Here is a 17,113-nt window from a genome sequence, read left to right as displayed (position 1 = left end):
CATGGTCCTTACTGAGCACAAGATGGTGTGCAGGGATATTGGATGTATAATTGGTCCCTCTGTGTAAAATGTGGCCCTTTTGTCCACATCTGTACATCTGCCACTGCACCAATACATCTTATGATCCTTTCTTTTACTGTAAGAGTATGGTTCTTGCTGAAAATTCACATTTGGCACTCATGACTCATTATAATACTGTTACTTTAAACCCATCATGAGTTAGATCCATAGTGTGCTATTTAAAAGATTAAATCTGGGTTATACTTCCCCCACCACAATCATCCACATGATGCCATCTGTCAGAAAACAACAGTGTGTTCTCTAATACAGGTTGTCTCCAAATATGACAAGACATGCTGCTGTGAAAAGTAAGATTCCTGCTTTATCAAACAATTTCAAGAACATGTGCATACTTCACAGCAGGTCTGAAAATCACTGAAGGTTCTCAGAGATTTTAAGTGGGGCGAGGCCCCCTTAAAATGTCTACTTGTTTACCCAATATGTTGCAAAGAGTCCAGTCTCCACAAAGAAACCAATTACCTATAATCAGTGAAAACAGGACATACACCTCCTAAAATAAAATCATAGGATTTAAATAGTTAGCATGTCAACTGTGATTGGATGACAGAAGTAAATCTCCTGACGAAATCCCCTCATGACTTGACTGAGAGATTTGATTTCAGAGTGAATTTTCCCCCCGACGAGATGACGAGTGTCTCAGTCCGACCCACGACTGCAGCAGACCATCACGAGCTTTGCTGGATTTGGACTAAAACACCCTGCACGTGACTGTCACTGCTGCTTCACACCGAGCTGATGAGAAAATGAAACGCTGAAGCGAGAACCAGCAAAGACCAGCAGCAACTCCATGGTAAGAGCTTTTTATGTGCTTATGGCAGCTTATTCATGCACATTGTGTTTATCAACTGTAAGTACAAAAAACACCCTCAAGTTAACTTTCTAATTTGTTCTTTATTGATGAGGTGGTATCATCCAGACGCTGTGTCCTAGCAGGTGCTCTGGTCCACACATGAGGAGGTGGTGTTATGCCTCTGGTTAAGAGAAATATTCAACCTCGCCTCCTGGGCCACGGTGCAGTGCCTGAGGGAATTGGCAACGAGCTGGAATGTGTTACCAACAACACGCTGTCCGCCATCATCCGCCAGCTCAGCAGTCTGAGTAAGATCACAGTCGCGGGGCGACAGTAGCTGCAGTGGAAGAGCGAGTCGTCTTTCAACCTCGAAGGTTGTCGGTTTGAGTCCCGGCTCCCCTCGTTTACATGTCGGTGTGTCCTTGGGCAAGACACCTCACCCCATGTTGATGAGTGATAGAAAATGTGCTGTATTAAAGTGTGAGTGGTCATCAAGACTAGAAAACTATATAAATACAGACTCAATACCCAGTTTACTGACACGTTTTTTTACCAACGTGTTTGACATGATGTAGCACCCGCTCAATCACTGTAACACTTCAGCCTATTTACTCAAAAAAAAGTTGTGCTTTTTGTTTCCAAAGTTATGGAACAAACACAGCAGGTGTTTATTGGTATTATTTATGAGTTTTTAGATGATTTGACCACATTTGACAATGTCTGTGTGTTTGAATGTGAATGTGTTTACATGTCTTTCGTTGGCTGTGTGGACCACTGTCAAACAAACCAATCTTTGTGAGGACATTTTTGTCTGGCCTTTTTGAAGATTAAGGCACTTAGTTGTGATGGTTAAGGATAAGGGTAAGGGAATGCATTATGTCTATGAGTGTCCACACAAAGTGGTGGTCAAGGTACTACTACTGTTACATTACATACATTACATTATGGGGATTTGTCTTCCTCGTGCGTGTGTGTGTGTGTGTGTGGATTTAGTGAAATGACAGGATTTTGGAGCTTACCGTAGGGCTTTGTATCATCACAGGCGGATAAGACGGAGTGACAGGGCGGAGACACAGACCACACGCTGCAAATATCTGATAGTTTCCACTTTGAGTGGTTCTGAGCTGTGTGACATGTGAGCGTCATGCTGTTTATGTGCAGGGAGCAGATGCATGCAGATAATCCTGGGAAATATAATGGATGCACAAATAGAAGTCCTCGAGTTATGTGTAAAGCCAAAGAGCAAAATGTACAATTTAACTAGCGATATGTACTCCGATGCCCTGTTATGCCATGTTTTGATCTTTTTTGTATTAACAGCTCGTTCACTTGCTTCTTTTCTTTCTTCTTTTTCCCCTGGCGGCAGGCAAACACGCAGAAAATGTTTTTGAGGAGCTTTTTAATGAAGCCAACACCTTCTACGTGCGTGCAAACTCCCTACAGAACCGCATCGACCGCCTGGCTGTCAAAGTTACCCAGCTGGACTCCAGCGTGGAGGAGGGTGAGTTCAGTGGGAATGATCTGTCTGTCGTGCATTATGTTGAACTTTAAAACTCGGCCCTTCTGTTAAAAAGTCTCCCTTCAGGATATAAACATGAGGAAGGCGTTCAAAAGCTCTACTGTGCAGGATCAGCAGGTTTTGTCCAAGGGCAGCGTGCCACACTCTGTGGCTGACATGTACAACAGCAGTGACAGGCCTCCTCCCCTCAGTGCTCTCACTGCCTTCAGGTATGTGTGTAGTAAGAAGTGACACTGAAACACTGCATTTTCATTTTAGTTCACGTGGGAAACTGTTGTTCCTTTTAAAAACAGAGAGGATTCCATTGACGCGATGAAATTCTACTCAGACCCGTTGTACTTCTTTGTCCTGTGGAAGGAGAAAATGCTTCAGGACACTGAGGAGAAAAGGAAAGAAAGGAGGAGGCAAAGGGTGAGAGAGCACAATCTATACCCACTTCTTTATTTCTACACATGTATTTAGCAAACCGATTTAAATTCCTGTGTTCTGTCCATCCATGTTCAGGAACAGAAGCGGTGCGTGGGGTGCAGCACCCTTCAGCGTGAGGTCAAGAAGGTGAGAAAGGCTCGAAACCGAAGGCAAGAGTGGAACATGATGTCATTGGACAAAGAGCTTCGTCCGGATCATCGCCATCCACAGACTCTGCGGCGAGGAGCTTCCTCAGAGAGCTCCCTCTCTCCAGACGCCAGGTTAGTTTTGGCCTTGTTCATTAATGTGAGCAAAATTAGAACTATTTATATATACATATATATATATATAGTATATATACGTATATATATATATATATATATATATATACATATATAGTCAGAAACGTTATACTGTTGTATTTTTAAAAAGTGTATCTCCATGACCACATGAAAAGTTATGTTCAGACCTTTAAAGCTCCACTGTGTAAGACTTGGTAACATCTACTCTTGACCGTGGACGACAACAAATGGAAGACTCCTGCAGATATATGATTATATATAAGTTTAGGGAGAATCAAGAAATATAAACAGAATAAACAAGGAAATAACAAATATTGCTGTTGTGTGAAGGAATCATGAGACTTTGATTGTTCATTGTATCCAGGCCTGACCTCCTGAACTTCCCTGTCCCTCCACTTCCTGTCCACGCTACATATAACTATGCCAAGTCTTGTGATTACCTGCCCTCTCCACCTGCGGAACATGAATATCACAGCATCGACGTCACCTACAAGAGAGTAACCTACGCCACAGCCGAGTCTCGCGATGCAGGCCGAGTGAGCGGTTCAGCGCATCCACCCACAGATCACAAGTATGTTTGTTTCATTTGCTTCAGTTTAATACAGCGCTGCTTTTCAAACGTAATCCTCTTTGTTTCACTGTCGACCAGCTGTGCGCCTCCACCTCCTGCCTCCGCTCCACCCATACCATCAGCACAGACAGCCTTTGGTTTCCCTCTGCCTCCAGCGTCACATAATGGAGTCACGCATGTAGGGCAAGGCTACATGTTACCACCTGTCTCTCCTCCAGGACCTTGCATGATCCCTCCTCCACCAGGTCCACCAGGTCCACCAGGTCCACCAGGTCCACCGCCTCCACCTCTCCCTCCCCCAGCTGCACCCTCACACCTCCCGGGACACAGTAAACCTGTGAGAGATGCAAGAAGTGACCTGCTCTGTGCCATTCGTATGGGTGAGTTTGGGGTATTCTTATCTTATGTGACCATAGATTTTCCACCATTGCAAAAAAAAAGCCACATTGAATGGAAGTCTGTGTGGTCTTTTTTAAACTGTAAAAGTTACTTACAAATGCAGTGTTTTATAATACCTTCATTTTCATTGCCACGCAGGAGTGAAGAAATAAGAAAAGTCTGACTTTCTTTCACGTCTGTAGTCAAATATCGTGATTATATGTGATTCACCCTCTACTATATATTTACATTGTGTGATATTTATGTCCTGGTGTCTTGTGATACAGAGCGTTGCATATCGCACCTTTAAAGTACTGTACATATCGCTTTTGTTAGGTATCCAGCTGAAGAAAGTGCAGGAGCAGCAGAACAAGCGGGAGCCACTGGTGAACGACGTAGCCACCATCCTGTCTCGACGCATCGCTGTGGACTACAGTGATTCTGATGAAGACTCTGAGCTGGATGACAACGAGTGGTCAGACTAATCAAACACACAGGGAAGGTTTAGTGCAAGTAAACTGTGAAAAACGTGCTTATTTTTGCCGCGGTGAACTCAACTCTGACCTCTGCTGCCGGTCTAAAGCACTTCATGTAATAATATTTTGTACAACAACAGGTTTAGTACACTTCTAAAAACATGTTGTGATAAATGTAACTAAATGTAACTGTCAACTATGACATATAAAACACACCAGCTATAAAAAAAAATTAAAAAAGAAATCTGTATATTTAATAATGTTATGGTATAAAGAAAATTATTTTACACATCACTTCCTCACTGTCTGTGTACTATAAATACTTTTTGATATACTGTGTGTGTGTATATATAAATAATCCTAGAGTAATAATGATTATTGTTACAAATTGTAATTTTCAAATCAAACAGATTTTATTTGTATAGCCCAAATTTACAAAAACACCTCAGTAACAGATGCAAGGAAAACTACATAAATCCCATTTTACCTTGTACCGCATGTTTTTTGGGGGTTATTTTTACAGCTGTTGATTATTTGTATTATTATTTATTCTGGTTGTTTGGTTGTTTGTGGTCTGTTTTTATCAACACCTATCTTATTTTTCGTATTTAATCTCATTTTTAATAATGCATATTTGTTCATATTCTACCCTATCACTATCATCAAGGTTTCATTTGCAAACTGGTTTTGTCAATCCGGTTATCCGAGTATAAAGGTGTGAAAGTCTTGTTTTGTCAGTGCCATTTATATAGAGCGGGACAAGAAAAGGAGACATCATTAAATCATCATTAAATTGATTATTTCTTTCTGTTTGGTGAATTAATGTGTGTAGGGTTGTGAATCACTGTGTTTTACTGTATGTGTTTGAAAAGTGCTATACAAACAATAAAGTTGGAGTGTTTTGAATACATTTGAATGTGTATCTCGTGCTTAAATGTTTTGTTTATGTGTTTATAGAGCGAGGCTTAATGCAATATGACAGATGGGGGCAAATAATAAAATACTGCAGTTGATTGTTCCAAGTGTATCCACTAGATGTCAGTAATGTTCTTGATGACCTCTTGTGGACAAGCGAACGAATCGAAAACTGTCGCGGTGCGGACGCCATGTTGGCTCTTTTACGTTGGAGCGGAGGGAGCCCGTTGAGCCACAATGGAGATGTTTTCTTCCTGAGACAGTTCAGTGGCTGCAGGTGATTGTGTCAGTGAATCTCAGGCTGCTACGGTACAGACTTACGAGGTAAGACATTCACACGTACATTATGTGTTTCTTATGGTTTATATCTATATATGGTCTATACCAAAACACACTGTGTCAATGTTCGTAATTTAGGTGAAGGTAAATGTATGATATGATGATGAGGAGGACGGCTAAGTCTCTGCTAGCTAGTCACCTGACTTAGACGCGCACACGCACAGCTTTACCCTCGACCTTATGTAATTGTGGTAAAAAGATCTGTTTGTAAAACACGTCTTTATCGATGTGAGGAGAAACATCGTCTGTCATGTTGTTACCCGACTGTGTGTGTGTGTGTGTTTGACACTGGCTGAAACACGCCAGTGGGTTTGAAGCGGAGTTTTAGCTACAGCTGAGTCACCTGACACCGCAAGACCTGGTCATTCATCTCTCAACGGGCTCAACGGGCTCCTCGTCTTAATATCTTATACCAGTGGTTCTCTTTATAACTTTATATATCAAGTACCACCGGAGAACAGGTTGAGCTCTCACCATTATTGACAACATTATTTACAGTGGTCGAGCAAAGTCAGCCACACTTTACACAGGAGGCAGATTTATTCCCAATAAGAGGATTTGCTCTCTCATCATCATCCTCATCGTCCTCATCATCATCCTCACATACTGTACGCTTCAGACTCGAGGTGGGAATCACAGGCTACCTCACAATGCAATAGACCAATAATGTCACCATACAATCAAAATAATCAAAATATTCAAAATATTACAACCAGTACATCACGAAAACACTGGTATAGCCAAATTAAATCAAGATGGAGTGATTATTTAATTCATTATAATTTAGCCGTTTCATTTTCTATCCACTCAAAATTCCTCAGCTCCACTCGACTAGAACACTATTTCTGATTTTCCTCCACCAGAGGAAGCTCAGGTACTACTGTTGGTACACGTACCATAGTTTGGTCCTCTAAAAACTAAAACTATCAAAGCATATTTTATCATATCATATGTCCGGATAATCATGATGGGAAGTTTTCATATTCTTCAAGCTTGGACTGGTTACTATGAGCAACAACTGAGAGTGTCCGTAATGATGTTGACATCACGTCTACAATGTGTATTTAAAACTCATCTGTGTTTCATGTTTATTCCTCAAAGGGATTCTCAGGAGGAAAACTATCAAGATGGATACCTCAAAACTTCCTAGGATCCAGGATGAGGAGCGAGAAAGCCAGTTTGGATATGTACATGGGGTTTCCGGACCAGGTCTGGTTTATTTCTCTCTAGATTTGGAGTTGAATTGGTTAAGAGATTTATAATTTCATATATTTTGATTTTCTCTCGTTTTTCCAAACCAGTGGTCACAGCGACCGCGATGGCAGGAGCAGCCATGTATGAGTTGGTTCGTGTCGGTCACAGTGAGCTGGTGGGAGAAATCATTCGTTTAGAGGGAGACATGGCGACCATTCAGGTCTATGAGGAGACGTGTATCCTGTCTGCCGCCATGTGAATGTCTCTGTAGCTTTCATCCAACTCATGTGACACATTCTGTAAGTTATTGACATGACTCATGTTTAAAGTGCTCGCAGTTGTGTTGTTTTTCCTAACACCTTGCTGCAGCCGGCGTGTCAGTTGGTGACCCCGTCCTCCGAACAGGAAAACCCCTGTCTGTAGAGTTAGGACCTGGAATCATGGGCTCCATCTTTGATGGTATCCAGCGTCCACTCAAAGACATCAATGACATCACCAACAGTATCTATATCCCAAGAGGAGTTAACATAGGAGCTCTCAACAGAGATATAAAGTGGGAGTTTTCCCCAGGCCAGAGTCTTCGGGTAAGAAAATGTCATTTTATTTTGTTGTAAATATCGATGTCTGTCTTCTTCTGCTCTTACTGACGACTCACTAATTTGACATTTGCATCGCTTCAGGTCGGCAGTCACATGACAGGCGGTGACATATATGGCATGGTTTTTGAAAACTCTTTAATCAAGCACAAGCTGATGATTCCACCTCGCAACAGAGGCACGGTTACGTACTTGGCCCCGCCGGGACACTACGACATTTCTGTGAGTATTTTGTCTTGCATGCTTTCCTGATAGATGAAATAAGAATGAAAAAGAATCATTTCCTCATGTGATTGCTTTGTAGGAAGTGGTTCTGGAGCTTGAATTTGAAAGTGTGAAGGAAAAGTTCACCATGATGCAGGTGTGGCCAGTACGACAAATTCGCCCAGTAACAGAGAAACTGCCTGCGAATCATCCGCTTCTGACTGGGCAGAGAGTTCTGGATGCACTTTTCCCGTGAGTGGGGATAAAATGATTCACTCATTTCCCTTTTATAACCACAGATGTTATAACATTTCTTCCTCCATTGTGGAAGCAAAAACCTTAACATGCTGTGTAAAACGCTGTGCTCTTGTGCACTACAGCTGCGTGCAGGGCGGTACCACTGCTATTCCAGGAGCCTTCGGCTGTGGAAAGACCGTGATCTCTCAGTCTTTGTCCAAGTATTCCAACAGTGACGTCATTATCTACGTCGGTTGTGGAGAACGTGGAAATGAAATGTCTGAAGTGCTGCGGGATTTCCCCGAGGTTTGTGGATTTCTGTCACACGTCGTATATATATATATCAGCTTCTCCTGATGATGATGATGATGATGATGATGATGATGATGTTCACACTGTTCTCTCTACAACAGCTTACTATGGAAGTTGATGGCAAGGTTGAGAGCATCATGAAGAGAACAGCACTGGTTGCTAATACATCCAACATGCCTGTGGCTGCTAGAGAGGCTTCCATTTATACAGGTACCAGGCATTCATTCACATGAAGACATTTATTTTTATTAATTTTTATTGAGAAATTTGGCACATTAGGAAAAGACAGTTCGATAATTTTCTTTTTTTTTTAATACGTCATGAAAAATAATCAATAATTATCGTTATGTATTAGTTATATCGTGATATGTTTTTCAGCCCAGCAGCTACAGTTGTGAAGACGGAATTAAATACTTTAACTTAATACTGCACTGTACATCACAAAAGAGCAAGAGAAGGACCAGACTACTTTCTTATTTTTTCTCTTTCAAGGGGAGCAAATACAAAAAAGTATTAAACCAAGCCTATACATATCAAATATTGCAGAATCAGATCTCGGCACCCCAAACGATGAAGAACCCATAGTGCTAATTTAACATAAATTGGGCTCCTGCAAACTTAATATGGAGTGAGGCACATCAACATATCAATTTCCGTTTCAAACATAGAACTTAAAGCGTGGAATAGTTAAATGTCCTTATATTTACAAATGTGTAAAATGTGTGAGATGTAGACGGTTCAATTGAGTGTTTACAAATGCTGCGGCGTCCTCCGGGGATTTAAACTCCTTTGTGGAGCCGTCACGTGTAACACGGAGGCAGTGAAGATGGCCTGGGCCATCCTTGTCTATATGGATGGATATATCTCAACAACCTTGATCCTTTGTTGCACTCTGGCATGCTGCAATTTCTTTTCTTTTTTTAAAAAGAATTAACGCAAAACAAATATTTCTTTTTGCTTTTACTATGTGACAAATGAAAACAACCTGGAAATCCATTACAGTTGCTTGTTGTAGAGTCAAAAACTAAACATTCATTTACGTGAATTATTTATTTGGATGTCAAATATGACAATATGTCAATACTTTGTTTGTACTTGAGCATGTCCGCTCACATTAGCACAGGTAGAAACCAGTTCTGTCCACTAATCATCACAGATGTCAGAATCTGCACCACAGTACAAATATTTGCTTTCCCCTCACACACCCGCGGCTCATTACCTGGAGCTTAACGACCCAGTGGTTAAACACAAAACCACTCAAGAATAATAGGTTGCATTACAAACAATTCTTTTACGACTCATCACATGCCTCAAGAATCTAAATGTACTGAAATAATAATAACACCTTGTATAAAATCTCCTCTGCAGGCATCACTTTGTCAGAATACTTTCGGGATATGGGTTATAATGTGAGCATGATGGCAGACTCCACATCTCGATGGGCTGAAGCTCTGAGAGAAATCTCCGGGAGATTGGCTGAAATGCCTGCTGGTGAGTATTTGTTTTTTTTGTGGCTGCAACAGTTAAGTGTGAAGCAGTTTGAACGTGTGTTTGTCCTTTGTAGACAGCGGTTACCCTGCCTACCTGGGTGCCAGGCTCGCCTCCTTCTACGAGCGCGCCGGACGCGTGAAGTGTCTGGGAAATCCAGAAAGAGAAGGCAGCGTCAGCATTGTGGGAGCGTGAGTTGACTTGTGGTTTTGTTAGAGTGAAACTAAAGAAGTGTGAGTTTTGAGGGTTAGGCATGCAAAGTAAAATATCTGGTTATCTGACTTTCCCTTAAATCATTCTTGGTAGTGTGTCGCCCCCTGGTGGAGATTTCTCAGACCCTGTCACTTCAGCCACATTGGGTATTGTTCAGGTAAGTAATAAGTTTGACCTGTAGTCGCTGTGTTTTCATGCATCAGCTTTGATTTTTGGGTGTTTTTGTTGTTGTTTTGTGCAGGTTTTCTGGGGCTTGGACAAAAAGCTTGCTCAGAGGAAACACTTCCCTTCTGTAAACTGGCTGATCAGCTACAGCAAATACACGCGCGCTCTGGATGAATATTACGACAAACACTTCCCAGAGTTTGTACCTCTCCGCACTAAAGCCAAAGAGATTCTACAAGAGGAGGAGGACCTGGCTGAAATTGTACAGCTTGTAGGCAAGGTGAGGCCGAACTGTTTTATTCATGATTGAATAATCATTCTAAGCTGCTCAGAAATATAAAGTTTCTTTTTTATGACAGGCCTCCCTCGCTGAGACCGACAAGATCACTCTGGAAGTTGCTAAACTGCTTAAGGATGACTTCCTGCAGCAGAATGGTTATACTCCCTATGACAGGTGAAAACAACTCAACCACCACAAACTTACAAGGAACACGTTTGATTTTGAGGTGGCAATTGAAAACATCACTGCCTGTTAAAATAGTCAGGCAAAAACAAACATGCAAGTGTGTGTGTAAAAAAAAACAAACAAAGCGTGAACGTGAAGAAAGAATTATAAATGAAACCGTTGAACTTGACAAAGTCTTCTCTTCCTGCACACAGATTCTGTCCTTTCTACAAAACTGTGGGAGTCCTCTCCAACATGATTTCTTTCTACGACATGGCCCGACACGCGGTGGAGTCCACGGCACAGAGTGACAACAAAGTCACGTGGGCGATGATCAAGGAGCATATGGGAGAGATCCTGTACAAGATCAGCTCCATGAAGTTCAAGGTACACGACTGTTCCCTCGTTATTTGGAAGACGTGACCACATTCTCCCATGTTTTTGTAACTCTTTGTCTCCTTCTGTTCTTTCTTCAGGACCCTGTGAAGGACGGCGAAGCTAAAATCAAAGCAGAATACGCTCAGCTGCTGGAGGACATGCAGAACGCCTTCCGGACTCTGGAGGAATAAGTTTCTCTCCTCCCAAATATCCAAAGTGAAGTGCAGCACAGTTGCAGATTCAAATGGCCTCAGTCCTGCAAACGTCCTCTTCCTTGGTGTTAATGTGCCCCTAAACATTCCATGACCTGGAAAAAAAACTTTTCGTCTTTAAATTCTCGGTTCAGTGCAGCACTTACGGATCATTATGAGGTGATTTATAATCAGCAATCACGTGCTGCACGTGCACTTCACTCTAATGTTGCAACAAGTGGAAAGGGACATTTCTTTTCCCCCCAGATGTGACGGTGATAATTCTAAATAATTCTTTGGAACATGCTCATGCATAAAGGGACAGATGCACTGTTATATCAGGGAGTTTAAAGGAGTCTTCCCCTCTGACCTCTTAAGTGTGATAGTGATGTTGTGGACCTTGTACTTGATATTGTGCAAATATGTGAATGGATGAATCTGTTAGAGTTGTGTTGTCCAGATGTTATATTCATGGTATATGTTGTCTGAAATAAATGTTCAAATACTGAAGTTCATGATGACGTTTTATTTGCCATGTCTTTATATAAATAGAATGTACACATGTATGAGAGTCCATGTTCATGCCACGGGCATGTAGTGAAGGACTTTCACCTCTAGGTGGTGCTACAGGGTGACTTGTTTAACCTGCACTCTTCTACTTGGTTTCTATAATAAAGAGATAAAATAGGAGTAACACTGACATCATCATGACATCATCATCAAAACAGTGATGTCATGAAATCACTTGTTTCACAAGTTATTGTTAGAAAAGAAAATGTTTATTAAGCAGGTCCAATATTAAAGGAAGGAATATGTGTGACCTGACTGAATGAATGAATGAAAAAGTTATTTTTGCACCCTCTCATCTCACATACATACACACATAAACACCCATCAGTGCCTCAGCAGTTGCAAATACAGCATCTTAGCAGTTTGCTGATGTATAATATCCGTCATCTACCGTCAGCTCAGTCTGTTGTCTGTGAACTTGCGGCATTAATTCCTCCAAAATAGATTAGAGACGGTTTCTCAGGTTCCGGGCTCCATCAAGACTAATGGAAGCTCAACCCTCAGGAGCAAGAGCAGCATCTTTTTCTCTGCATTGATTCTCTCCACCCAGACTCACACTAGTGCAGACGTTAAGAGGTTTAGTGGTCTCAGAATATACCAGCCGATAGCTTATAATGCGCCTGCCTCTCTCTCTCTTATTCTTCCATTTAGAATGAGCGATAGGCAGCAAATGAGTGTAAAGAGCATTAACAAAGTTACATCTGCATTTGCTGACAGGAAAGCAGAGCTGCAGAAGCTGCTGTCTTCCTTCACTGGAGAAGTTCATAAGTTCATTTCAGGTTTGGCTTTTGACACAAACTCACAAACTCCTCTGAATTTTAGTTCACCAACGTTACGTCTTTTAGACGTTTGAGACGAATCTTTGATTTATTTGTACCGCTGCTACAATCACACAGTTTCCCCTCGGCGATAAATAAAGTTAGCCATCCATCCATCCATCCATCTACCATCCATCCATCTATCTACCATCCATCCATCTATCTACCATCCATCTATCTACCATCATCTATCTATCCATCCATCCATCCATCTATCCCATCCATCCATCTATCTACCATCCATCCATCTATCTACCATCCATCCATCTATCCATCCATCCAATCATCCATCCATCCATCCATCCATCCATCATCCATCCATCTATCTACCATCCATCCATCTACCATCCATCCATCCATGCATCCGTCATCCATCCATCCATCCATCGTCCATCCATCCATCCATCTACCATCCATCCATCTACCATCCATCCATCTACCATCCATCCATCCATCCATCCATCCATCCATCCATCCATCCATTCACCCATCATCCATCCATCCAACCGCCATCATCATCCATCCATCCATTCACCATCATCCATCCAGCCACCATCCATCCATCATCCATCCATTCACCCATCATCCATCCATTCCCCATCATCCATCCATCCATTCACCCATCATCCATCCATCCACCATCCATCCATCATCCATCCATTCACCCATCATCCATCCATCCAGCCACCATCCATCCATCCATTATCCATCCATTCACCCATCATCCATCCATCCATCCATCATCCATCCATTCACCCATCATCCATTCATCCACCATTCATCCACCGTCCATCCATTCACCATCATCCATCCATCCAGCCACCATCCATCCATCCATCTACCATCCATCCATCCATGCATCCGTCATCCATCCATCCAACCATCATCCATCCATCCATCCAGCCACCATCCATCCATCCATCTACCATCCATCCATCATCCATCCATTCCCCATCCATCCATCCATTCACCCATCATCCATCCATCCACCATCCATCCATCATCCATCCATTCACCCATCATCCATCCATCCATTATCCATCCATTCACCCATCATCCATCCATCCATCATCCATCCATTCACCCATCATCCATCCATCATCCATTCATCCACCATCCATCCACCATCCACCATCCATCCATCCATCCATCCATCCATCTATGTATCTTTCTGACTCTCCTTCATGGATGGATGGATATCCATCCATCATCCATCCATTCACCATCATCCATCCATCCAGCCACCATCCATCCATCCATCCATCCATCCATTCACCCATCATCCATCCATCCAGCCACCATCCATCCATTCATCATCCATCCATTCACCCATCATCCATCCATCCAGCCACCATCCATCCATCCATCCATCATCCATCCATTCACCCATCATCCACCGTCCATCCATCCATCATCCATCCATTCACCCATCATCCACCGTCCATCCATCCACCATCCATCCATCCATCCATCATCCATCCATCACCCATCATCCATCCATCCAGCCACTCCATCCATCATCCATCCATCATCATCCACCGTCCATCCATCCATCCATCCATCTATGTATCTTTTCCTGACTCCTCCTTCATGGAGTCATGGAGTCATGGGTTAGTGTGCTACCAGCTCATCCACTGTTGTCCATTCAACGAGCTCTTACTCCTGGTGCAGCATCTTACTGTCTGGTCTGAATCACTTGGCCTTTGTTTCTTTTTTTTAACAAAAGTAAAAAAAGGTATCAAAGTTTAAACAACAGTGAAATCAAAAATAGTTACTGTATGTGTCCACAATCAATACCAAGGCAGCACTGAAAGAGGTTTTTGAGCGCAGCTGAAAAGGCTCCTTCACCTCTGTGATCCTGGCATTTGTGTTCAAACTTGAGAACGTTCACGATGAGTAAGAATTTGACCCCGGTGTGAAACACACGCGGGGGACAGCCGGTATGTGTTTGTACCCATGCTCTGCTCTTTGACAGCAGTGCACACGGGAGCATGTCCTGCCACTGGACACATGCAAAAACAACACACACCCTACAGGAGTTGTGTGTGTGTGTGTGTGTGTGTGAGCTGCGAGGTCAGTCTGCTTGTGGGAGGAAATATGATCCCAGAGGGTGGGGCTGCCCCTGGATCATCATCGCTCCCTCTCTCATCTATGAGTGCCTGTCATGTTTCTCATACGCACCCTTGTCCAGCTCAGTGTGGATTTATCGGGGCCGCCGCTGCAGCTTTGGAACCCCTCCACAAATCTCCCTCAGCTGTGGGACGAGGTATGAAAGGCTCCTGGCTCTCTGATCTTCTCAGTGCCTATATTTACCAAGCATGCCGTGATTAAAACTTAAAAAGGTCAGGAATTTGAGCAGAGGTCGGCTGAGAAGGACGTAAACTATTTAACGATTATGTGAGGACGTTGTCTCGTCTGGAAAAGTGAACCGGCAGATGCAATACAATATCAAACCACTTGTCAGGAGTTGCCTTCTGTTGGGACACTTCCACCGTGGGAATCCAAGTCATGAAAACCATCTCACTGCACTGAATCAGTGTCAGCAGCAGCAGCAGCAGCAGCAGCAGCAGCAGCAGCAGCAGCAGAACAAACCTGCTGCCAATTTCCTTTTTCAACTCTAATGACTGATATGAAATTAGGCTACTTTTTTTCAGACTGGTGCTTTTCAAAAATCTTGGTGGGAAAGGAATCATATTTTTAGTTTGTCTCCTCGGGAAAGAGCAAATCTGACTTTTCAGCCTGCATGAATTGATGGTTTTGTATTTTTCTTGCAAAGACAGAAGGTAAGTCAATAGTTGGATTATTAATAAATAGTTCTGGGATTATTTTTTTTGTAGATACGAGGCGACGGTAGCTCAGTGGTAGAAAAACTATAGTGTAAAGCAGCTTTGAGAAGTCATCAAGACTGGAAAAGGAATACAGACCATTTATATTATATATATATAGTCATACTAAAACTGTTTAGTTGAAGAGAATTTAGTCAAACAAGCAGTAAAAAGGGTGGAGACTGAAATCATAACTCACTCTGACAATAAGTCAAGTAAATCTCAGTGTTCAGGACTTGACTTGGTCTTGCTGGCCCAGATACTTCGTCCCTGTGGACATCGTGGCCTTGTTTCAACAAATGACATGAGAATCTCTGGGGAATGCGGCGGAGACTCCTCTGATTCTGATTAGTTTGGATTATTATCGTTACATGTACATGCTGGGTGCACGGTCACAGATGTAATAGACCATATTATAGACAGGTAGATGTATTATCCATGCTAATCATCATAAGGAGTGATAATGAAAGTATTTATCAGCTGACTGTGTGTGTGTGTGCTTGTATTTGTTACCTTTTTGGGACCTTTCTGCCATAAACACAGACCTTGTCAGGATCAGTAGTCCTCATAAAGACCAGCACCCTGAGGACCTGGTTCAATGTTGCTATTACATTTGAATTATGATGAAGTTAAGGGTCAGGTTTGGCATTAACTGATATAGTTAAGGTTATGGACAGAAACCAGTGCAGAGATGTTAAAGAAGATGCTTAGTTATAAATCTCCTGCACTAATGTGTTGCCAGCTGCACAGTTTGAAATTGATGAAGTGATGTGTCGAATGAACGTCTCTGTCGTCTTCAGGAAGAGGAAGCCATTATGAAATGGGAGAAGTTAAAGCCTCCAGAGCCAGATGATGCTATGTGCTGCTGTGAGTGCGACATCTATCAGTACGGATGCTGCTGTGACTGCGAAGACTTGGACGAAGCCTTCAACAGGTGCGAATACAGAAGGCGAGCGATGCCTGATCAAGCCCATTTTACACATTTCCTCCATGAACTTTGGTGCGGGAGAGTGAGTGTCTGTGTTTCAGGCGACGGTTCACTGAAAACAGTGCTTACAGTGTTTCTGTGTGCAACAAAAGAACTGATCTCTATCTGTCTGTCACAGCCTCCAAGGTTGAATCACTGATTTTGGGATGTAATATATTGTAATATAAATGTTTATTTTAAAAAAAGTCTTGTTTGCTGTGTGAATTATAGGTGGCTGAAGGACAGACCCTCTAAAGGTCTATGTCAGTCCTCTGTTCTTGGGGCTGTGATCGACAACCTGGAGATCTCCATGATCCCAGCTCTGGTGCTCCTGCCTCTCCTGCTGCAGGTTGCATCCCTGCATTACCTGCTGGGCATCATCATCCTCACAGCTCTGCCCGGCCTGGTCCTCTGGTACTACTACGCCACGCACCGGCGGAAGAGACGCACCCTCTTCTTCCTCACCCTTGCACTCTACTCCCTGGCCTACATGTATTACCTCTTCATCACAGAGATCTTACCACGCGGGGACGTCAGCCCGGTGCAGGTGTGTACTTTGACTGCTGGGATGTTCCTCACCATTGGCTCTCTCATTCACACCAAGCGAGGCCCAGGTTTTGTGACCACTTCTCTCTGTGAGACGCACAACAAGGACTCTGCACGGCTTAGAGGAGCCACTCAGTCAGACGCCTCCTCCTCCTCCTCCTCCTCCTCCTCCAACGGGAATGAAA

General features: G+C 42.9%; 3 protein-coding genes across 3 annotated transcripts in view; all 3 read left to right on the top strand.

Moving 5' to 3' along the window:
- Positions 1-681: 681 nt before the first annotated feature.
- wasf3a (WASP family member 3a) lies at positions 682-5,435 on the top strand. Its single transcript, XM_044041310.1, has 9 exons — positions 682-871; positions 984-1,179; positions 2,238-2,372; positions 2,446-2,599; positions 2,684-2,801; positions 2,895-3,079; positions 3,465-3,671; positions 3,750-4,051; positions 4,386-5,435. The coding sequence occupies exons 2-9, from the start codon at positions 1,047-1,049 to the stop codon at positions 4,532-4,534; spliced, it is 1,383 nt and encodes a 460-aa protein (XP_043897245.1). The 5' UTR covers positions 682-871; positions 984-1,046; the 3' UTR covers positions 4,535-5,435.
- A 240-nt stretch (positions 5,436-5,675) lies between these two features.
- LOC122780170 (V-type proton ATPase catalytic subunit A-like) lies at positions 5,676-11,567 on the top strand. Its single transcript, XM_044043011.1, has 15 exons — positions 5,676-5,764; positions 6,881-6,988; positions 7,081-7,209; positions 7,343-7,557; positions 7,654-7,791; positions 7,874-8,025; positions 8,154-8,316; positions 8,424-8,532; positions 9,691-9,813; positions 9,887-10,001; positions 10,117-10,180; positions 10,265-10,468; positions 10,548-10,642; positions 10,849-11,020; positions 11,110-11,567. Exons 2-15 carry the CDS (start codon positions 6,907-6,909, stop codon positions 11,200-11,202), a joined length of 1,854 nt encoding a protein of 617 aa, XP_043898946.1. The 5' UTR covers positions 5,676-5,764; positions 6,881-6,906; the 3' UTR covers positions 11,203-11,567.
- Positions 11,568-14,834: 3,267 nt separating this feature from the next.
- Positions 14,835-17,113, top strand: part of LOC122779505 (palmitoyltransferase ZDHHC23-A-like) — a 3,889-nt gene continuing 1,610 nt past the window's right edge. Inside the window, exons 1-3 of the mRNA XM_044041940.1 lie at positions 14,835-15,373; positions 16,216-16,349; positions 16,614-17,113. The exon at positions 16,614-17,113 is cut by the window's right edge and continues 124 nt beyond it. Of these exons, the coding sequence (XP_043897875.1) occupies positions 16,231-16,349; positions 16,614-17,113 (619 nt within the window). The 5' untranslated portion in view covers positions 14,835-15,373; positions 16,216-16,230. The remainder of the gene's footprint in view (positions 15,374-16,215; positions 16,350-16,613) is intronic.

This window comes from Solea senegalensis, linkage group LG13, assembly GCF_019176455.1.
Source record: "Solea senegalensis isolate Sse05_10M linkage group LG13, IFAPA_SoseM_1, whole genome shotgun sequence".
Taxonomy (NCBI): Eukaryota; Metazoa; Chordata; class Actinopteri; order Pleuronectiformes; family Soleidae; genus Solea; species Solea senegalensis.
Note: the sequence above shows the minus strand (reverse complement) of the source record. Positions and strands in the feature narration are given on the sequence as shown.